The 18,323-nt window shown below is 45.1% G+C and overlaps 1 protein-coding gene across 1 annotated transcript in view; it reads left to right on the forward strand.

The window, feature by feature from the left end:
* SND1 (staphylococcal nuclease and tudor domain containing 1) overlaps window positions 1-18,323 on the forward strand; it is a 411,141-nt gene that overhangs the window by 217,969 nt on the left and 174,849 nt on the right. Inside the window, exon 13 of the mRNA XM_043873509.1 lies at window positions 2,098-2,208. Within this exon, the coding sequence (XP_043729444.1) occupies window positions 2,098-2,208 (111 nt within the window). The remainder of the gene's footprint in view (window positions 1-2,097; window positions 2,209-18,323) is intronic.

The raw sequence follows: 18,323 nt of genomic DNA on the forward strand, positions 1-18,323 counted from the left end.
GAAAACATGGATTGCACTGAAGCTTTGGAGAGAAGGGACAGGAGGTGATGGGCAGGTGGTGGAGTTTAGAATCTGAGGCCCTAACTGGTTTGCAGATATTTGCTGGCAGGATCCTGAGGGTGAGAAGCCCACAGGAGAGGAAAGGGTTGTGTCCTTGGTTCTGCTGGCCACGCAGGAACTCAGTTCGATACTGTGAATTGATTGGAGCAGCATTAACCAGGATGAATCATTAAACATTTGTGCTGTTTTGCTTTGTATTCTCCAGCTTTTCATATAGAAGCTTATTTGTGTGGGTTTTTCCCTCGCCTTCTCTGTCACTCCAGCTTTCTGCTCCAGACCCCACATATCGACTGTAAAATGTCAATGCTTTGTTATTCCAAACACAGCACCAAACACGTCTTCGTTGTTGTCCTGGCATTTCCAATCACTAAGCCCTCACAACCTGTTGCAGGTGGGCGTGTCCCAGCCATGCCTCTGGCCTCTTGGTGGGCGGAGCCTCTCCCTGCCCTCTTGGGCCTTGGGCTGCTACCTTGGGGCTGCTGGCATTCTCCATCCTGCCAAACCCAGCTCGGTGATGATGACAGCATTTGCCAGCACGCTTGTGCAGTGACTCAGGAGACAGGGTGGCCAGCAAAGCAGCCTCTTTGTGGGAGTGGATTTTGAGAAGTGCTAATTCCGTGGCAGTTTGGAGATATTAATATCGTGCTGGCAGTAGATAAACAGGCAGCAGAGGGGCACATAATGAGAAGAGAATCAGCCACAGCATCTTTTCCTTCTTTATCTCCCTGCACATATTCCCCCCTCTCTTTTTTTTCTTTTTTCTTTTAAAGTAAATCCCTGGGCCTCGATGAAGAGAACCCTTAAGTGGCTTGAGCATGCCCATAGACTGGTTTAGCCCAGCTCACAGCATCCCCATAGGCTGGGAGTCTGAGAGCACCAGAGTGCTGAGAGTTAACCGCCTTCCCCAGCAACACTAAATCATAGCATATGGTACAGTAGCCTATTCCTTACCATCCCTCCTCCCTAAAGGGCAGCTCACCAGATGGTCTGAGCGGGTCCTTTGGTGTACTTACGACAGACACAAAGAAAGACATAACTGCCGCTCTCCCCCAGTGATACCATGCCTCTTGTCTTGCAGTTACTTGGTACAGGTAACTTTTGAAAGTCTGTTTTTGCAGTTTCACTTTTGCCCATCGAAGTTCCCTTTTCGGGTTGGGGAGGAACTAGGCAAACATGCTTCATTAGCTGGCTGAGCATCATTTCCAGTGTATTCTTCTGAGTAGATGGAAGTCACTTACAGTAGCCCCACTATCTTATTCTAGTGAAGAGAACATGCAGCACGTTGAAGATTTTTTTTTTTTTTTTGAAGCCGGATTCTAATTTGAATATTCTGTGGTCCTAAAAGGACCGGAGTATTGCTTCAAAACTGGTCATCTGAGATTTTCTACTTTTTTACTTTGTTCCCTAGCTCATGCCGTTTTTAATGAAGATGTTTCGTTCCATCCCAACACCACCCCTCTGCCACCCCACAATTCCTTCCTGACCTCACCTCACCCAGGCCCCCTTGGAGTCAGCGGAGAGTCAGTGTCAAGGGTTCTAATGAGAAAAGACACACTCTTGAGTGTTCCGTGAAACCAGCGTTTCTTAAGTTTCCCAAACTGGAGCACAGTATTTTCTAGTTCCAGTATAGGCTAGAAAAAAAGGGGATTTTGAGAAATTTAGGTCATGCTTTTATGTGCTTTGTTTTTTTATCTGTGTGCCTGGTATTTTAGAGCAGACTTTTCTTGAGGGTAGTGGCTTGTTTATACCATTCTGTAAATAGCCCTGCCTAATGTGGGCTTTTTACAGATATTTTCTGCCAGGTTTTATGTACGGATTGATATAGCATCTGACTGTACTAACCAGAAAAAATGCTGAGCCAGGGGACTTGGTTATTCCCCCTTTTTGTTTGGATTTCTAGCTTAGCAACTCACTGGTCTTGAACTCCCTTCCTCTGCCAGGATGCCTTAAGACCTCCAGGTGCTAACTGTTGTCATTGCTGTTGACTGAGCCCCGTATGCACCTCAAGTGCTCACTGACCTATCTTTTCTGTTGCAGAAACATTGCCGAGGCCCTTGTCAGCAAAGGTCTTGCCACAGTGATCAGATACCGGCAGGATGACGATCAGCGGTCCTCTCACTATGATGAACTGCTCGCCGCTGAGGCCAGGTGAGATGCCTAATTATTAAAGTGAATGCCTTGGGTCCCCCAGCCCCACTTTATTCTTTCCCACTCCTCTGCCTGCCCCTGAGCAGAATGTGATGGAAAGCAACGTGCTGAGAAAGCCCATATTCTTTTATGATTCTAGCTTTTCCTCAAGATAAAAGGGGCCTCACTTCATACTTGCAATCTAACCCGGGTTAAGCACACTGGGGCCTCTATTTTTTAAAATTTGCAAAATTTAGGCATATATTAGACATAATCTTCCCAGAAGATGCTGTAAAATGAACATATGAGTAAATACTATGTGGAATATTTTTATCTCCACCGTCCTTTCCTTCCCAGGAACAAACCGTGGAACCCTTCTTACTACGCAGGACATTTGCCTTGGGTTCATCCCTCCAGGGGCCTCTGCTCCCCAGCCCCTCCCACTTACCACCTCTAGACCTTTCGTCATGTACAAAGGAAATGAAAACATTTATTAGGAAATGAGTTTGGGTGTCACACTTCTGACAGCTGGCAGGAGAGCGTTTGTGAGAAGCCCCGTGACATTTTCCTTTTGTCCTTCATCCCTGTGGCTGGTTGCCCCAAGGACATGCATGCTGCTCAGCAGTATTTCTTAGCAGGGGCCTTCCTCAGGGCTCTTTCTCATGGGGCCTTCCGTCACTGGAATGGGACTGGGAGCAGAATAATTCCTCTAGCCTTCCCAGGAAACAGCAAGAGCTCAGTGCCCATTGTTGGATCCCTGTTCTGATCCAGAGCTCAGCAGACTGCTGGACTCTACCAAGATATACCCATTCTCTCAGAGCAGCTTCAGATACTTGTCTCATGCAGACACTCTCCTGTGACCTAGGAGTTTGTCCTAGAAGTCTGCTAGTTGCCAGCCTGTGCTCCATGGTTCAAGGAGGACTGGGTTTGAGCCCATGTTATCAGTACCTCAGATTTCGTCCCTGACATCACTTCTCTTGCTCTTTGGCCCAGAACATTGACCTGATAGGAGGCATTTGCCTCTAATACCATGTGACATCCTGATGGATAGGGCATCTGTAGGATGTCACACGATGTCAGCTAAGAGAGCAGCCTGTCGCATTGCTATGGCTTTGTGGATTCTTTTCTTGTGGGATTTTCCCCGGAGGACCTGCCTAAGACTTCATTCTTAAGCACAAAGTTCAGTGTCTTTGGTTGTTGAATGTCAAGTGTAAAATAATATGACATGGACTTCCCTGGTGGTCCAGTAGCTCCCCTCTGCTCCAGTGCAGGGAGCCCAGGTTCAGTCCCTGGTCAGGGGAACTAGATCCCACATGCTATAACTAAGACCCAGCACAACCAAATTAAATACATTAAATATTAAAAAATACTAATACAATGTGTAGCCCATAACTGATGTTTCTCTTCAGTCCTCCCTCACTCCTTATGCTTCTCTCCCTGCCTGTATTATCATTAAGCCAGTGGGTTGAAAGGACCCATAGTGGGAAATGCAGCTCCACATTTCAAGTACTTTTGATGATCTCGCTATTCGAGGAAATGGGCAATGATTTGACTGTTCTTTATGTGGGATTCAGGGGTGGGTTCTTGCTGGGCATGCTCAGTTGGTCTGACGGTATCCTGAAGAAGCAGTCATGCCTTGCCAGAGTAGCAGGAACCCTTAGCCATTCCATGGGATCTTGAGTCCCATTTTCTGCTCTGCCTTCTCTCCACCACTAGTGAATGTTTAACTCTGACAGGCAGGTAAGCATGAAAATAATTTGCCTAGCTGCTCTGGAAAGTGAGGCCACAGCAAGCTCTTATTATGCTGTCGGAAGTAGCTGTGTTGTGCTCTAATGTTTAATGAGTACGCAGAGTTGGTGAAATTTTTTAGGTTTTAAGAAGAAAACAGTCCGGTTCTCATTTTGAGCTGATGGAATGTAACAAGATGCTTGCCTGTTAAAGCAATGAGCTGCCTGGAGATAATTGTGTTGAGCCACCGCTTTCAGACCGATGGTGGAAAAACCGGCTTTGGGGTCACGGCCCTGTGGCAGGTTGACTAAGCAGAGAGCAACCAAGTGATTCCCCTGGCTGCTGAGGCACCGCCGTGAGGCAGTACATACCTCACGATGTGTTAGAAGCGGCCCGTGTGACCTGCGAGTGAGTCCTCTTCAGGAGCAGTGCTATCCATGAGCCCCAGGAAGGCCGCCCCTTACCATCTTCTAGACGCCAACCCCAGCGAGAAAGACAGGAACACCTGCCAGATAGGAATGGTGGCCTTATAGCCTTTGAAGACTATTTTCAGTGCAAAATGCAAACACACACACACACACACACACACACACACACACACTTTTGGGGAAATACTAGTCAACCTTACTGCAAGAGCAGCTCTTTCCTGAACACTGCTTTATCTAAGGTCGCACTCCGGCCCCTAGGGGACGTCCCCTGTGTCACCTCAGCACTTCCTTGCTCATGTCATGTTACAACATGTCAGAGCGCTTTGTGCTTGCTGCCTCTGCCCCTTACCCTGCTTGTCTCGTGAATGTGAGTGTGATCTAGTTCCCCTGGATAAGCTGTATCTTTTTTTTTCCCAATTGAACTCGGCCTTGTAATTTTATGTCCCTGTCCATGTGGTTCCTCCACCTCCCAGCTGAGTGTCCTCTGCAGATCTCATTAGCAAGTTGTTTACTCCTTTCCTTGGCCCTGAATAGAACCCCTAAACAAGAATGGCTTTGCTGTTGACCCCCAGTCTTTCACCGCCTGGACTGTCACTTAACTGTCTTTTGTTTATCATCCTGCAGCCACTTTTTAATCTTCAGTTATTGTGTACTGAACCACGCCAATTTGAATTAATTTCCCAAGTAAAATTTCTGGAGGTACTGTATCTAATGCTTTAGCAAAGGCCGAATGAATAACATCTGCTGTGTTCAGGGCAAGTCACTCATCTTGGAACTCTTTGAATGAATAATAAGTGGGTGAAGGTAACATGGCAAGGCTAGCAGTCATCTTGAGTCACCCAAGGATGGTGATTCTGAGAGAATTCTCGGTCCCTGAGCCCCAGATCCCCGTTTTCCTCTCTGGTTGTCACTAGTGGTCTTGGCCATGGTGCCCAGTGCTCTTCCATTGACTTGGCTTCCCGGAGCGCTGCTCAACCATTAATCCTTTTAGAGAAACATTGTAAGCTTTGGGGAAAGGGCAGGCTGTTAACTCGGCTGACTCTTTGGGTCAGCACAGCTGCCTGCGCAGGAGCTGATGAGCCCTGCCGCCCCTGCTTCCTCTGTGAGGGGCTATGATCTGCCGACCTTTCTCAGATCATCTGATGGGAGCTCAGGGAGTGACGCGTCAGGCGCACATCGGGAGAGCGAGTGAGACCGAAGAGGAAGAAGAATGCCAATTTGCAGTTCCCTATGCTTTCAAGCATATCCACCTGCCCGCCAGAAACGAGCTCACTGTACCCTCTGCAGCTCTGTTCTGTGTGCGCCTGACCCTCTGCGGCGCCTTCATTTGAATGGCACTTTGCTTTTGGGAAACCCTCAATACGCCTCAAACACAGGGTGCATCTTGAGGAACCCACATCTTTTTTTGTTTAAAGGACAAATGAACCCCTAATTCCCGCAGGCGGCCTTCCTTTCTAGTTCACTTGTCTGTCATCGGCTGCCTCTTCCCTCCTTACCTTGTGTCCCAGCAAGATAAGGGTTTGGCACTTTTGTGTGTATTTTTGGGCCTCACTTCTCTTGTGGGCTCCATTGAAAAGCCCTTGGTTGTGTCCCAGCCTTGAGAGCTCCAGTGTGTGTCCTCGACATTTTTAGTAAAAAGAGCCTGGGTCCAGCTGACCCACACTTTCTGATGACCTGCTGAACTGGGAGCCCTCTGTTAGGGACATCACGTGGTCTCTTTTGGCAAGTATGTCGTTCCCTTCTGCACCGTTCTAATTTTTCATTCCCATACTGACTTCCAGCACTTCTCATCCTTTTCTGACTTCAGTATTTCTTGGCCAGTGGGCTGGCTGCTTTGTTTATCTTGACAAAGTATTCTAAGCTGAAGGCAGAGCCCTCACTCCTGCTGGGAGTCACATATCCTTCCGAGGTATTTCCAAGATACTGGGTCATTCATTATAGGGACCCTTCTTATTTTCTCAGGTATTACACAGTCTCTCAAATTCTCTGTGTTTGATATAGCATGTCCTGTTTGATTTTAAACAGTACAGAATGTGAATTCCCCTAGCGTTCTACAGGTCTTCCTGCTGGACTTTTGTCGAGCTCATTATGGACACTAAAGATAAGCTGGTAACGCGTGGAGTCAAAGCCTGGCTGTATGTCCTGTTTTCCTTGGACATCCCAACCTGTAGGATATCATCTGTCTGCATTCTCCTAAAGCTACTTAATATTAAAATGTAATATTTTAAGGTTTCCTGGAAACTTACTCTGTGGTTCATTGCAGGACAACACAGAAGTTGTTCAGAAGTTGGGGCTTTATTCCTTTAAGGCACCTTTTAATTCTAAGGATTTTGTGATTTCAAGATAGGCTGTATATATTCTGAAAAGAAATTGATGCCCCAACTTGACAGTGGGAAAGCAATTGTATTGAACAACCTAGTGTCTGAGCAGATTTAAATGAATTTAGATTCATTCTGGACATCCATAATGAGGTTAGGGTTATCTCGGGAGAAGAGAAAAGGGCAGGCTCTTATCTTTTCCTGTGCTCTTCCTTGCCAGCTCACTGCAGATTAAGGAAATGGGGGGCCTGTCCTCCCGCTTGGTGAGGCAAGCATGAGCCTGCCCTGTCTCAGCGCTGTGTGGACTCCTTGTCCTCCCCAGCCCTGCAGGGAGTCCTGTTCCTGATTGCAACTTTGCTTTTCTTTAAAAACAAAAACAACTAGTGTTCCTGCCTTGCTAACTTCAGCATCGCTAGTCTCTCAGCCCTATAAATACCAATCAGGGAAGGACAGAGGATGAGATGGTTGGATGGCATCACTGACTCATCGGCCATTAGTTTGAGCAAACTCCGAGAGATAGTGAAGGACGTGGAAGCCTGGTGGGCTGCAGTCCATGGGGTCGCAAAGAGTCAGACACATCTTAGCGACTGGACAATAACAACATTAAAATCCTATCAACTCTCTCTTGCTTTTACCCAGCGTGGTTGACAGCACCCTCCCTGTTGTGGAGTTCTCTCAGCTTGAACCTCCAGGAAATCTGTGTTGGCATTTCCATCACAGACTTTGATTAGAAGGCTATAACCTTAACTCTTTCCTAGGCCAACACCTGTAGTCATTATTAAGAGGGAAACTGTTTCAAGTAAAGATCTCTTTTGGTGATACAGTTACTGAGTCTGCAGTGGGCTTACTGACTTCCCTGTAGCAGTGAATTGTAGATGTATTTGACATGTCTGTTGAAGTACTTTCAGTACCGCTGGGAGAGAAATGTGCTTGAGCTCCTACTCCTGATACAGCCAGAGCAGCTCCACTTTTTTCCCCTTGATTTATAGAGGGATTTTCCCACAAAACTTTAATAGGTGGAGGGAAAAAATGCCTTGTGCTTAGACAAACAAAATGTTTTGATAAGGTATTTCCTATCTGTGCCTTCAATTTAACTGGCATTTTCAGTGCTGGTTATGAATGAAATTTGAAGAATTACTCACCAGCCCTTTTTTGCTTTCTATTGCTTTAATTGGAAGAGGTCAGCATTGCTGGATTGACACAGTTTTGACTTGTGAAATGCCTTGGTATGAAGCAGATTTCATCTTTCTACCAATCCAGTGAGAAAACTGGTGTTGAGGTTGAATCTGTTTTTTGAAAATTTGAAACTAATATATCCTATCATGGTGTACAGACTGCATGAGTTAACCAGTTCTCAAAGAAAATGAGTCATTCCTCTAGTGAGTACAGTTGTTCAGGCTGGTTTTCTCTCGCACATGATGGCTTTGCTTTCATTCCTTTTCTTTGCCATTTTCTTTAGTGTATCCTGGGTCCTAGGCATTGGGGATAATGGTGGTGAAGAAAAAAGATATCAGACTGGAGCCTTACAAAGCATGCAGTCTCGGAGGAACACACGTTAAATAATTGAATAGGACCTCTGGGTGTTGCTATTTTTCCTATTCTCATTTTCTTACCTGTTTTCTTAGCCCCTCCTCTTTTTTCCCTTTGCATCATTAACACTGCCCTCCTTACATCTTCTTTATTCCTTTTCTCATTTCTATTAAATTTTCCCAGGAGGACACCTCCCTGAAACTCATCTCCTCCATCCAACCCGTGTTCTGCTCAGTCATTTAATGGTACAGCTTTAAATAAACCAAGATTTCACACTTTCAATCTAATGACCTAACCAAGTGAATATTCCCTTTGGATAAAACTAGATCCTACCGAATACTGCTGAAAACCAAAGCTTTGATTTGAAGTTTTTCTCTTCCCTTCCTGTGGCACCAGAGTGCAGGTGGGTTTTTGTAGCCCAGAGTCTTAGAAAGCTGGAGTTGGGTAAATTGTCTGCTGCCCTCTTCACGTGGCTGTGTTACAGGATGCTGGTACAGATTGGATGCCAGCTCGAGAAGGAAATTGGTCCTTCTCTTAAGTAACTGCTGCTTTTTCTCCGGTAACCCCAAACGTGCACACCCTACCAGATTGGGGCTTGCCTGTAGGTGGCACAACCAGAGGTTGCTAATGATATTCAGCACACATTAGTGTTGGGGGGTTTCACCATGGGGGAGTGGGCACATCAGCTCCTGCAAGTGGATGTGGTAACAGGAAAATGCATTACAAGAGCGGGTGTGGGGAAGTGATTTGACGATACAGCTGAATGTGGGGAAATTTAGCTTTTCCCTTTCTTCAGAAGAGATGATGCACTCAACATCCAAATAGCAGTAATCAATCTGCATTTAAGGCAGCACAAATGGCCACTTCTGGAGAGCTGTATAATATCTCCATTTCCAAATAATTTTCTCTTTCAGGATATTAAGAGGATCTGTTCACTCTTCATCCTATCTTGCCTCCCGACTCCCAGTTCCAACCCATACGACTCAAGCTGTAACATTCGTCTCAATGATTAGTGTGAGAGGTTTGGGGTGAAGTCAGAACCTATAAGCTTCAGCTCCTGTGTGTACACAAGGTGTGGGCAGTCAAATCATGAACTCATAGAAGTCCTCGTTGCCCAGTCTTTTCTGTAATTATTAATGTGCACTGGTTGTATTCTTTCAGAGGAAGTTGTTCTTGACTAACATTTTTAATTAATTTGGTGTTCACTGCCCCTTCCCACCCAGCAGTGACCATTTATCTGCCCACAGCACCTCATCTGTTCCCACCATCTCATTGTTCTTTTGGCTAAAATGCTCTTGCTCCTCTCAGATAGCCCCTGAGTAATTGAGGTTTCAAAATAGTTCCAACATATTTCAAAATACATTTGAAGATTATCATACTGGGAATATAGTTTTAATCCCAAATAAATAAGTTGTAGCAATAAATCGATAACATTGCTATTTTTGAATGTCTCCTAACTTGATTCCCTAAGCCACTGGTTCTCACAGTCTGGTCCCCAGACCAGCAACATCATTTTCACCTGGGAGCTTGTTAAGAAATGTGAATTCTCAGGTCTTGCCCACATCGTCCCACCCTAAACCTATGGAAACAGAAACTGGAATTCAGCCCCAGCCATCTCTTTTCACATGTCCTTCAGGTAATTCTAACACACTAAAATTTGAGAACCAGTGCCCTAAACAATTCTTAACTCCTATTTTTTTTTTAAGAAAAAAAAATCAAAATTGTGTCCTTTTTGCGGCACATTAATAATTTAGTAGTTGGCATTGTAATCATTAAATAAAGGTAATAGAGACTGAGGCGTGGATGGGATCAGCTTTGGATCTCTCTGGATGCCTGTCCTGGTGGCGCTTCCCCTGGCAGCCATACTTGTTTCTCAGCAAGCCTGTTGACTAGCTCTGTTTTCCCTTTTAACTCATCTTTCCCCTTCCTCATACCCTGCATATGTGACTCTTTAAACAGATTCCTTCTGAGTAGCCTCTACTGGCTCTTAGCTAATTTAGTGTGAAATCGTTTTGAGAGTCGCTGTTCTCACGTGATTTGCCTCCTCTGTGGTATCAGGGGGCAGAGTGGTTGGGGAGCTGAGTCTCTATTACGGACGTCACTCTCCTACTTTTGCTCTAATCCTTGGAAATCTCTCAGGAGGACTGGAGTTCAAATAATTAATCACTGATACATCAATGCCCAGAATTTTATAGCTGCTTGTGAAAGAGAAATCTCCTTCAGAGCTTTCTTTCATTTGTAGATCTCTTTGCATCTAAGTTTCCTGTAAATTCCCTCATGTGAATGTGATCTTCTACGCTGCCCCCAACTCCCCTCCTCCAACTTTGGGCCCAGAAGTTGAGTCGGCTTACTTCCCATGCCTCTTGCTTCTGTGTCGAGTTCAGAGAGCCAGATCTGTAGCAAATAGCAGTGAATCTTTTCCAACAGGTCCCTATAAATGTACTCACATTGGAAAAGCCATTTTCCCAGCAGTAAGTCTGTTGCATCTTTTGACTGAGTAAAAGGCATTAAATTTTTCTCTGATGTGTTGTTTTTACAGTAACAAATAGCAAGTGCATTGGAGGAGAAAACAAAAACTCATGGTCTGGTGGGGAGGTGGGTGAGCAAGTAAACAATTGTGAACATCATGATAAGCATGGATATCCCAGTGGGCATGTGGGATGTGTGGGAACGAGCACCTAAATCGAAGGGTTTATCCACAAATAGAGTCCATGAACCAAGGCATGCTCTGTCCGGGTTGCCTGGGGAAAGGAGGTGAAAAATAGGAATGGTGTTTCACTGACCCATGATACAGCCATCCCGGTTGTATGAATTTATTCTGAGGAATAATTAGTAAGGTGCCTGACAGTTTAAGAGTTACTCCTTTGGTGTTATTTATAAGGCTGAAAATATTAAACTGGAATATTATAGTTACAGAGATACCCAGCAATAGACAGTTGTTAAATTATTGGATGTGCAATGCTTAGAAAATGATGTAATAAAACTAACAACACAAGAAAGTGTTTGTTTAGTTACTGTTTCTGAGGGGGAAAAAAAACAATTGCTAAACTTTGCCCACAATTTTCTTTAAGTAGGCAGGTATGGTAAAGAATCTGCCTGCCAGTGCAGGAGACGCAAGAGATGCAGGTTCGATCCCTGGGTGGGGAAGATCCCCTGGAGAAGAGAATGGCAGCCCAGTTCAGTATTCTTGCTGGAAAATTACATGGACAGGGGAGCCTGGTGGCCTATAGGCCGTGGAGTCACAGAGTCGGACACAACTGAGCAACAGCACACACACACGTGTGTCAACGCTTAAAAATTACGTTAATGGTGCTTTTGTCTTGAAATTGAATTATGGATTGTTCTTTCTTGTACTTTCTCTGTCCCTGTATTGCCTCTGTGATAAAGACATGAAAAAATTATAAAAGCCAGTGTCATTGAGACAGTTTTCAGTTGTCATTGCCTCTGATCTTCCCTTTCTGCAGCCTTGTCCCCTCAAGGAGACTTGAGACTGACATTTCTACCATTTCTGCTGGGCATTACTAGTCCTGTGGCCCTAACCTGGGATAGCATCGTCTGCTCGTGTTTTCATGAATCTAATACTGCGCTGCCTGGTGGTTCTCTTCCACAAAGCTCAGTTTTCCCCTCTTAACCTGAGCACAGCAGATCGCTTGTCACAACTGGCACAACAGAAATGCATCTTCATTTCTTTTTACATTAGTTTTAGATGAGGTTGCCCAGAGTTCCTTGTTATTTGCTCTACTGCCTCATAAGTCCGCCCACCTCGCCTTGACCGTCGGACTCAATTTCCTCCTTTCCTGACTATGTACGCTCCATCTTTTCTGTCTTATCAGTGATTCTGATTTCGTTGACAACGCAGCTGCATCATCTTAGCGCACCCGCCCCACCATTGTGCACCTGTGCCTGCTCCGCATCTCATTTTCTGAGTGTCGGGACCTGGTTGCCTCCTCCAGGTGCCAAGGAACCAGTAAAAAAGCTGAAGAAAGTGTTGCTTGCTGCTGTGTTTCACTGCTGTGTTTGTTTTAGTTGAAACTCTGTATTCATCAATGTGAGCTAAAAATACATTGCAAGATCCTTTAGAAGTTTAGCAAGTTAACTGGCTCTTTGTTCTGCTTTTCCTCCTTTTCTGTTTGAATTCTTTCCCTCTCTCCACAGTTACATACTCTGTACTACCCAGTGGGTGCTTCTGACGGTCCTGCCACTCGGTCCTGTTTTATTGTTCATGGTAACTGGGGCTTTGCCCCCATCACTGCCTTTCAGATGGCCAGCCACCTCCTCTAGCTCTCAGGGACCTAAGGGGGGGAGCGCGAGGCTTCTGATCTTGATGCCCTTGTGTTTCTGCTCAGAGGCCAGGCTTTCAACTCTTCTGCCTTGCCCCGCTCCAAGTAACGAAACCAAGATGCCTGCGACCTGGAGCATATATCTTACCACAAATCTGCATTTCCAGGAGAGCCAACAAGCTCACTCTTCTGTGCTCTGTGCTCACTTTGGCATTATCCAGTCTCCAGTCTGAAATATCTTTACACTCTGTGTTAGTCAACGGACATTTGTTCAGGCACATTTTACCAGACACACGATAATTGAACTAGGTGAGCCTGAGTTTAAGACTATGTGAATATAGCTCTGTATTAAATACTGTAGCAAATATTAAGGCTAGAATTCAAACCCTCAAAGGGCCCATAGTCTAGCTATAGAAATAAAGTGAATGCATGATGCAGTTCAAAAATACTGCATTGCACTTTGTAACTGGATGCTCAACTGAGTTATGCACAGACATGTACCCATTCACATATATAATTCTACTGCTTCAGAGTAGTTCGTAGATACTTCCAGTATTCAAACAGACCCCCACATAGGACCCCCGATTTAGCAGTTTGTATGTGACAGCTGTTTTATGATTGGAATGAGATGGTGGCTACAGATAAGCTGTAATTTTTTTTTTCTCTAGTGTGGATCTGTAAATAACTTGCACATAAGGGTCTGGAGAAAACGGACCCCACTGGATTAGAAGGAGTAATGTGGAAATCGTCGGAAGACAAACGGGCCCATGAAAGCCAGGTTACACTTTCCCTTTGATGGCACAGGCTGGGGTCTCTGTTATGGGTATAAGCAGGGGAGCAAAGTGATGAACTGATTTTGTGAAGAAGTCATGCAGCAGTGGCGTGCACTCTCAAAGGAGCCTGAGTGGATTTAGTTAAAATAGTCCTGATGTTATCTTGGAATAAATTGATGTGGGCCTGGCCCAAGAGGGTTACAGTGGAGCCAAGTGAGCACAATTAGGAAGGAAGAAAGGCTTGGCTGTAGGCAAAGACGCAGAGCAGAGTGAAGGGACAGCTTGGTTTCCTGGTTAACAAGACAGTGCTGTGAAAGGGGAATTGTCAGTCAGGGCCTCCTCATCTTGCCTTGTTGTTTTCCTGTACCTCTCTGTCATTGCTTTCCATCTCTGTTTCCTTTAGATCCCTTTTATGTATAACTGGTTCTTTCTGTGAAACTGTTGGAGTTCCCATTCCCCAGGAAAATTCACATATATAATTCTACTGTTTCAGGTTGGTTCATAGATACTCCTAGCATTCTCCCTGAAGCTCACTTAATGTCACCAGGTAGAGAATTACTGGGACTTCCGTGGTGGTCCAGTGGTTAAGACTCCATGCTTCCAATGTAGAGAGTTCTGGTTCATTCCTTGGTTGGGGAGCTTAATAAAATTCCACATACTGCACTGCATGGCCAAAAGATAAAAATAAATTTTTTTTAAAATCCCAAGAAAAGGGACTTCCCTGGTGGTCCAGTAGCTAAGACTCCACGCCCCCAATGCAGGGGGCTTGGGTTCTAGCCCTCATCAGGGAACTAGATCCAGGATGCCATAACCAAGACCCGATGCAGCCAAATAAATAATTGAATTTTATTTTAAAAAAATTCCTCCTGTGGCAACTATTTTATGATTGGGTTAAGGCTGGCTCTAACCATACATTCTTTGAACTTTTTTGGTAAACTTACAAAAATATTGAGAATACCAGTCTACCATTGTTGCGTTGAAATTAAGGTCATGGCCTCTTTGCCACAAGATGAACTGATGATTCAGGATGTCAGTGGTGCTTAGGCTTGTGCCTTGGAGATGGAGGCTTTTTGCAAGGGGCCCCAGAACGGAAGAGCAAATTGTTTCTTTGTACAGAATGTTAGGTTCTAATCCTTTTATGCTAAGTAGTGGGCTAATCTCCCTTTTAAAAACACCCATGTCTGCCTTTGCAGAGTTGATGGTTTTATCTTCTAATGGGAAAGCAGTAGCATCTCATACAGGAGAATTTTAAACTTGGCAAGAAGAGTTTTCTGCTGATCTGAATGGGGTTCCTGTCCCACGCTATAGCTTCTAGAAGCTTCTAGAAGCAACCTAAAAAGCAGAGTTTTTAATCCCTCTCCTTTACTGTTGCCTCTGTGCATGTGTACAGACGTTACTCACTTTTCCCGGCTGGCGATGATTTCTGTCCATTATTGACACTGCTGGTCGTTGGCATCTTTGTGCTGCGGCTGCTTGGAGAAGAAAGCCTCCGACAGGCACAGGCTGCATTCTGCCCCACTCTTCCTTTCTCTCGGCCGGCCTGAGCTCCAGCCTGCCTTTGTGAGAAAGCAGCTATTAAGCAGACACAGCAGGCGAGGTTTAGAAGTCAGGAGTTTCATTCCTTGTCTAATGAAAAGGGATGTTGAGCTGTGGTTTCAGCCTGCAGGAAGCGTGGGGAGAGGAGTCGCCGTTTGCTCGGTAGAGCGGGCATCGGTGGAAAGCAAACCCACTACCTTCTATACCCTCCCAGGTCTTAAAAGTCAGAGTGCCCCCAAACCTAGGCCACAGAGGCTGGCTTGTGTAAGATACGGAGATTGCCTTGCCGAGAAGTCATGACAAGGCAGCAGAAGCAGGATCTTGTTTTCATTTTCTGTATGTACAGCTGTTAGACAGACATGTCATATATGTACTTTGCCTCCTGGAAGAAAAAGGTACATAGTATATTCCTTTCGGGAACAGCACTGTGGTGAGTCTACCGCTCTTGGTGTTTGCTCCTCACTTCTTTGAGATAAGAGCAGGTATTTCTGCACTGGGTCGTTCCCCCAGATCCTCTCTCTAGAAGCCCTTGTGTCAGACTGATGGAGGTTTTCTGCAGATGGCTCACCCGGGGCCCTTTCTGCAGCAGTGGGCAAACCAGGACCAAAGCAACCGCAGCACAGGGCGGGAGACGTGGGTCTCCCTGAGCGGGCAGGAGACCATTTAGCAACTTTGTCAGTGAGCCCTCATGCTGGGCGGCCTGGGTCCAGTGTACCATTTACTCTTTAGAGGTTGCCCTGGGCAGGCAGCGTTTGTAGTTAGTATCTACAGATAATAATACAAAACTTTCACTTTTGTCTCTGTTTTGTTAAGAACTAACAATAAGAACTATTTCTCAGCTTAAGTATGATCTGTTGTTGTTTAGTCGCTCAGTCGTGTCCGATTCTTTGCGACCCCATGGACTGTAGCCTGCCAGGCTCCTCTGTCCATGGGATTTCCCAGGCAAGAATACTTTAATGGGTTGCCATTTCCTTCTCCAGAGGATCTTCCTGACCCAAGGGTTGGACCCAGGTCTCCTGCATTTCAGATAGATTCTTTACCACTGAGCTACCTGGGAAGCCCTTAAATATGATATTGCCTCCTGAATATAAATGAAATTTACAAAATGTGCCTGAAATCTTATCTAACTTAGCAATTTTATCTAAAGTATGAAAAGAGGAAGTCTTTGAAGGTTTTTGCAAAATTAATGCCTGAATGCAACCAACTATCTAATAATAATCTTTTTAGGAACAAGGTAAGCAGCCTACTCAAACTCATGTCCATCACGTTAGTGATGCCATCCAACCATCTCATCCTCTGTCGTCCCTTCTCCTCCCACCCTCAGTCTTCCCCTGCATCAGGGTCTTTTCCAGTGAGTCGGTTTATCACATCAGGTGGCCAGAGTATTGGAGTTTCAGCTTCAGCATCAGTCCTTCCAGTGAATATTCAGGACTAATTTCCTTTAGGATGGACTGGTTGGATCTCCTTGCAGTCCAAGGGACTCTCAAGAGTCTTCTCCAACACCACAATTCAAAAGCATCATTCTTCAGTGCTCAGCTTTCTTTATAGTGCAGCTCACACATCCATGCAGGACTACTGGAAAAACAATAGCCTTGACTAGACAGACCTTTGTTGGCAAAGTAATGTCTCTACTTTTTAATATGCTGTCTAGGTTTGTCATAGCTTTTCTTCCAGGGAGCAAGCATCTTTTAATTTCATGGCTGCAGTTACCATCTGCAGTGATTAATTCTGGTTTGTTTCAAATGTCATATGCATACTGTATATTTTCTGTTTGGGGTATGATGGTTTTTCCCCTTGGGTTAGTATGTTTAACCTTGGTTAAGTCCTAAATTTCTGCTTATGTCATAAAGCTCCTTTGGGATCACAGAGAGAAAGAAGAATTTTAGTTTACCACCTCACTGCTTTTACAAAGAACCTGTTTTCTGACTTACTGCCCAGACCCTATTCTTTTTTCCTCATAGTATATGAGGTGCTCTCCAGCCCCCAGGAGAGGCCAGGCATTCAGCAGTGTTCTCACATGAACCATCTGTTTACTGGGTAGGTCCATTTATTTTGGTTGTCCTGATTGTTAGAATAGGAGAAGGCTGTAGGCAATTTGTGCCCCCACAGGACCTGCAGAAAGCTAAGCATGCCTAGCCCTGAAGGGAGGCAACTTACAATTGGGGTGACGGTGAGCTTGTCTTGCCTCACAGCAGGTTTGTTCCCAAGACTCCTCCTTCGAGTTTATGGTAGCAAGATGGGGAAAGCTTGTTGGTGGCAGGGGAGACTGTAGAAACATAACACCGTCCGGATACACACAGGGCTTAGGAGCTGAAAGAGTTGGAGCTACTATTGGAGTGGAGATCCCAAGAGACCAGGGGCTAAACCTTGAGAATCAGCCCCCCTCTGTGGTCATCATCAGATTCCCTGAATGATAAAGCACTGGACTAAAATTAAATGGAGGAATTCTGACCCACTTGAGATATCTAAAGCCCTTGCCTTGATTCACATTCAGGAGGAACTGTGGCGTTCAAGGAACTTGTCAATATTTTCTTTCCATTAACAGTTCAGAAGAGAGAGAGTTACAGTTTTTTTAAATTCTGTATTTTGGTTTCTTACCCTCATCACGGAATGGAAACTGAGTAGAAAGGGAAGTGTTTTGTTTGTTGTTTCTGAACAGAAGGTGTTTCAGATAAGTTGAGTGAGAGATAGGTCCCCTGGGTGGAAAACGAGGCGAGTGATGAGGGCCACGTATGTAAGAAATGACTCTTCCACTTTGCACTCAGCAACTCCCACCCAGTTTGATTTGTGAATTGGATTTAGAAAGTTAGGACTCAAGAGTAATACCTCTAGTTCTGGCCGTTGGTGGAGCCTGAGTTCAAGGAAGGCTGCAGTGTGGTCTGGGCAGTTTACTTTAACACTTTCTCTGGGATATGGAAACCCTAGAAAGTCTAGTTCATGAAGCAGACACATTCCTGAATCTTTCTCTGTCCGTAAACACAAGTGTTCCTTACATGGCAGTATGCACAAAGTGTTAATCACTCAGTCGTGCCTAACTGTTTGCAACCCGATGGACTATAGCCCGCTCTGTCCATGGGATTTCCCAGCAAGAATCCTGGAGTGGATTGCCATTTCCTCCTCTAAGTATGTGCAAAGGTTTTAACTAATTGCTTAGTGCTGTACCACCACCTTTGAGTCTGCGGTCCTTCATTGTTACACGAGTGATCAGGTCCCTGAAGCTACCACTCAAGGGATTAGGACGCAAAAGGTGGGAGATTGGACCAATTCAAATAGGACACAACTGGACCAGTCCAATTAGGGTGCAAAAGGTGGTCAGATGTGTGTTGCAGGATCCCCTGCTAAACCCATTGTCATTACAACCTGAGACTGATTGAAAATGAGGCTTATTCTCAATTATGCACCTTTGCTAATTTCTTCCCAATCTATTTATTATTTATTGGCCATGCTGCACAGCTTGCATGATCTTAGTTACCCAACCAGGGATGTGAAAGCACTGCATTCGTACCCCTGGACCGCCAAGAAACTCCCTTCTTCCCCAATATT

The sequence above is a fragment of the Cervus elaphus genome, chromosome 18 (assembly GCF_910594005.1).
Source record: "Cervus elaphus chromosome 18, mCerEla1.1, whole genome shotgun sequence".
Taxonomy (NCBI): Eukaryota; Metazoa; Chordata; class Mammalia; order Artiodactyla; family Cervidae; genus Cervus; species Cervus elaphus.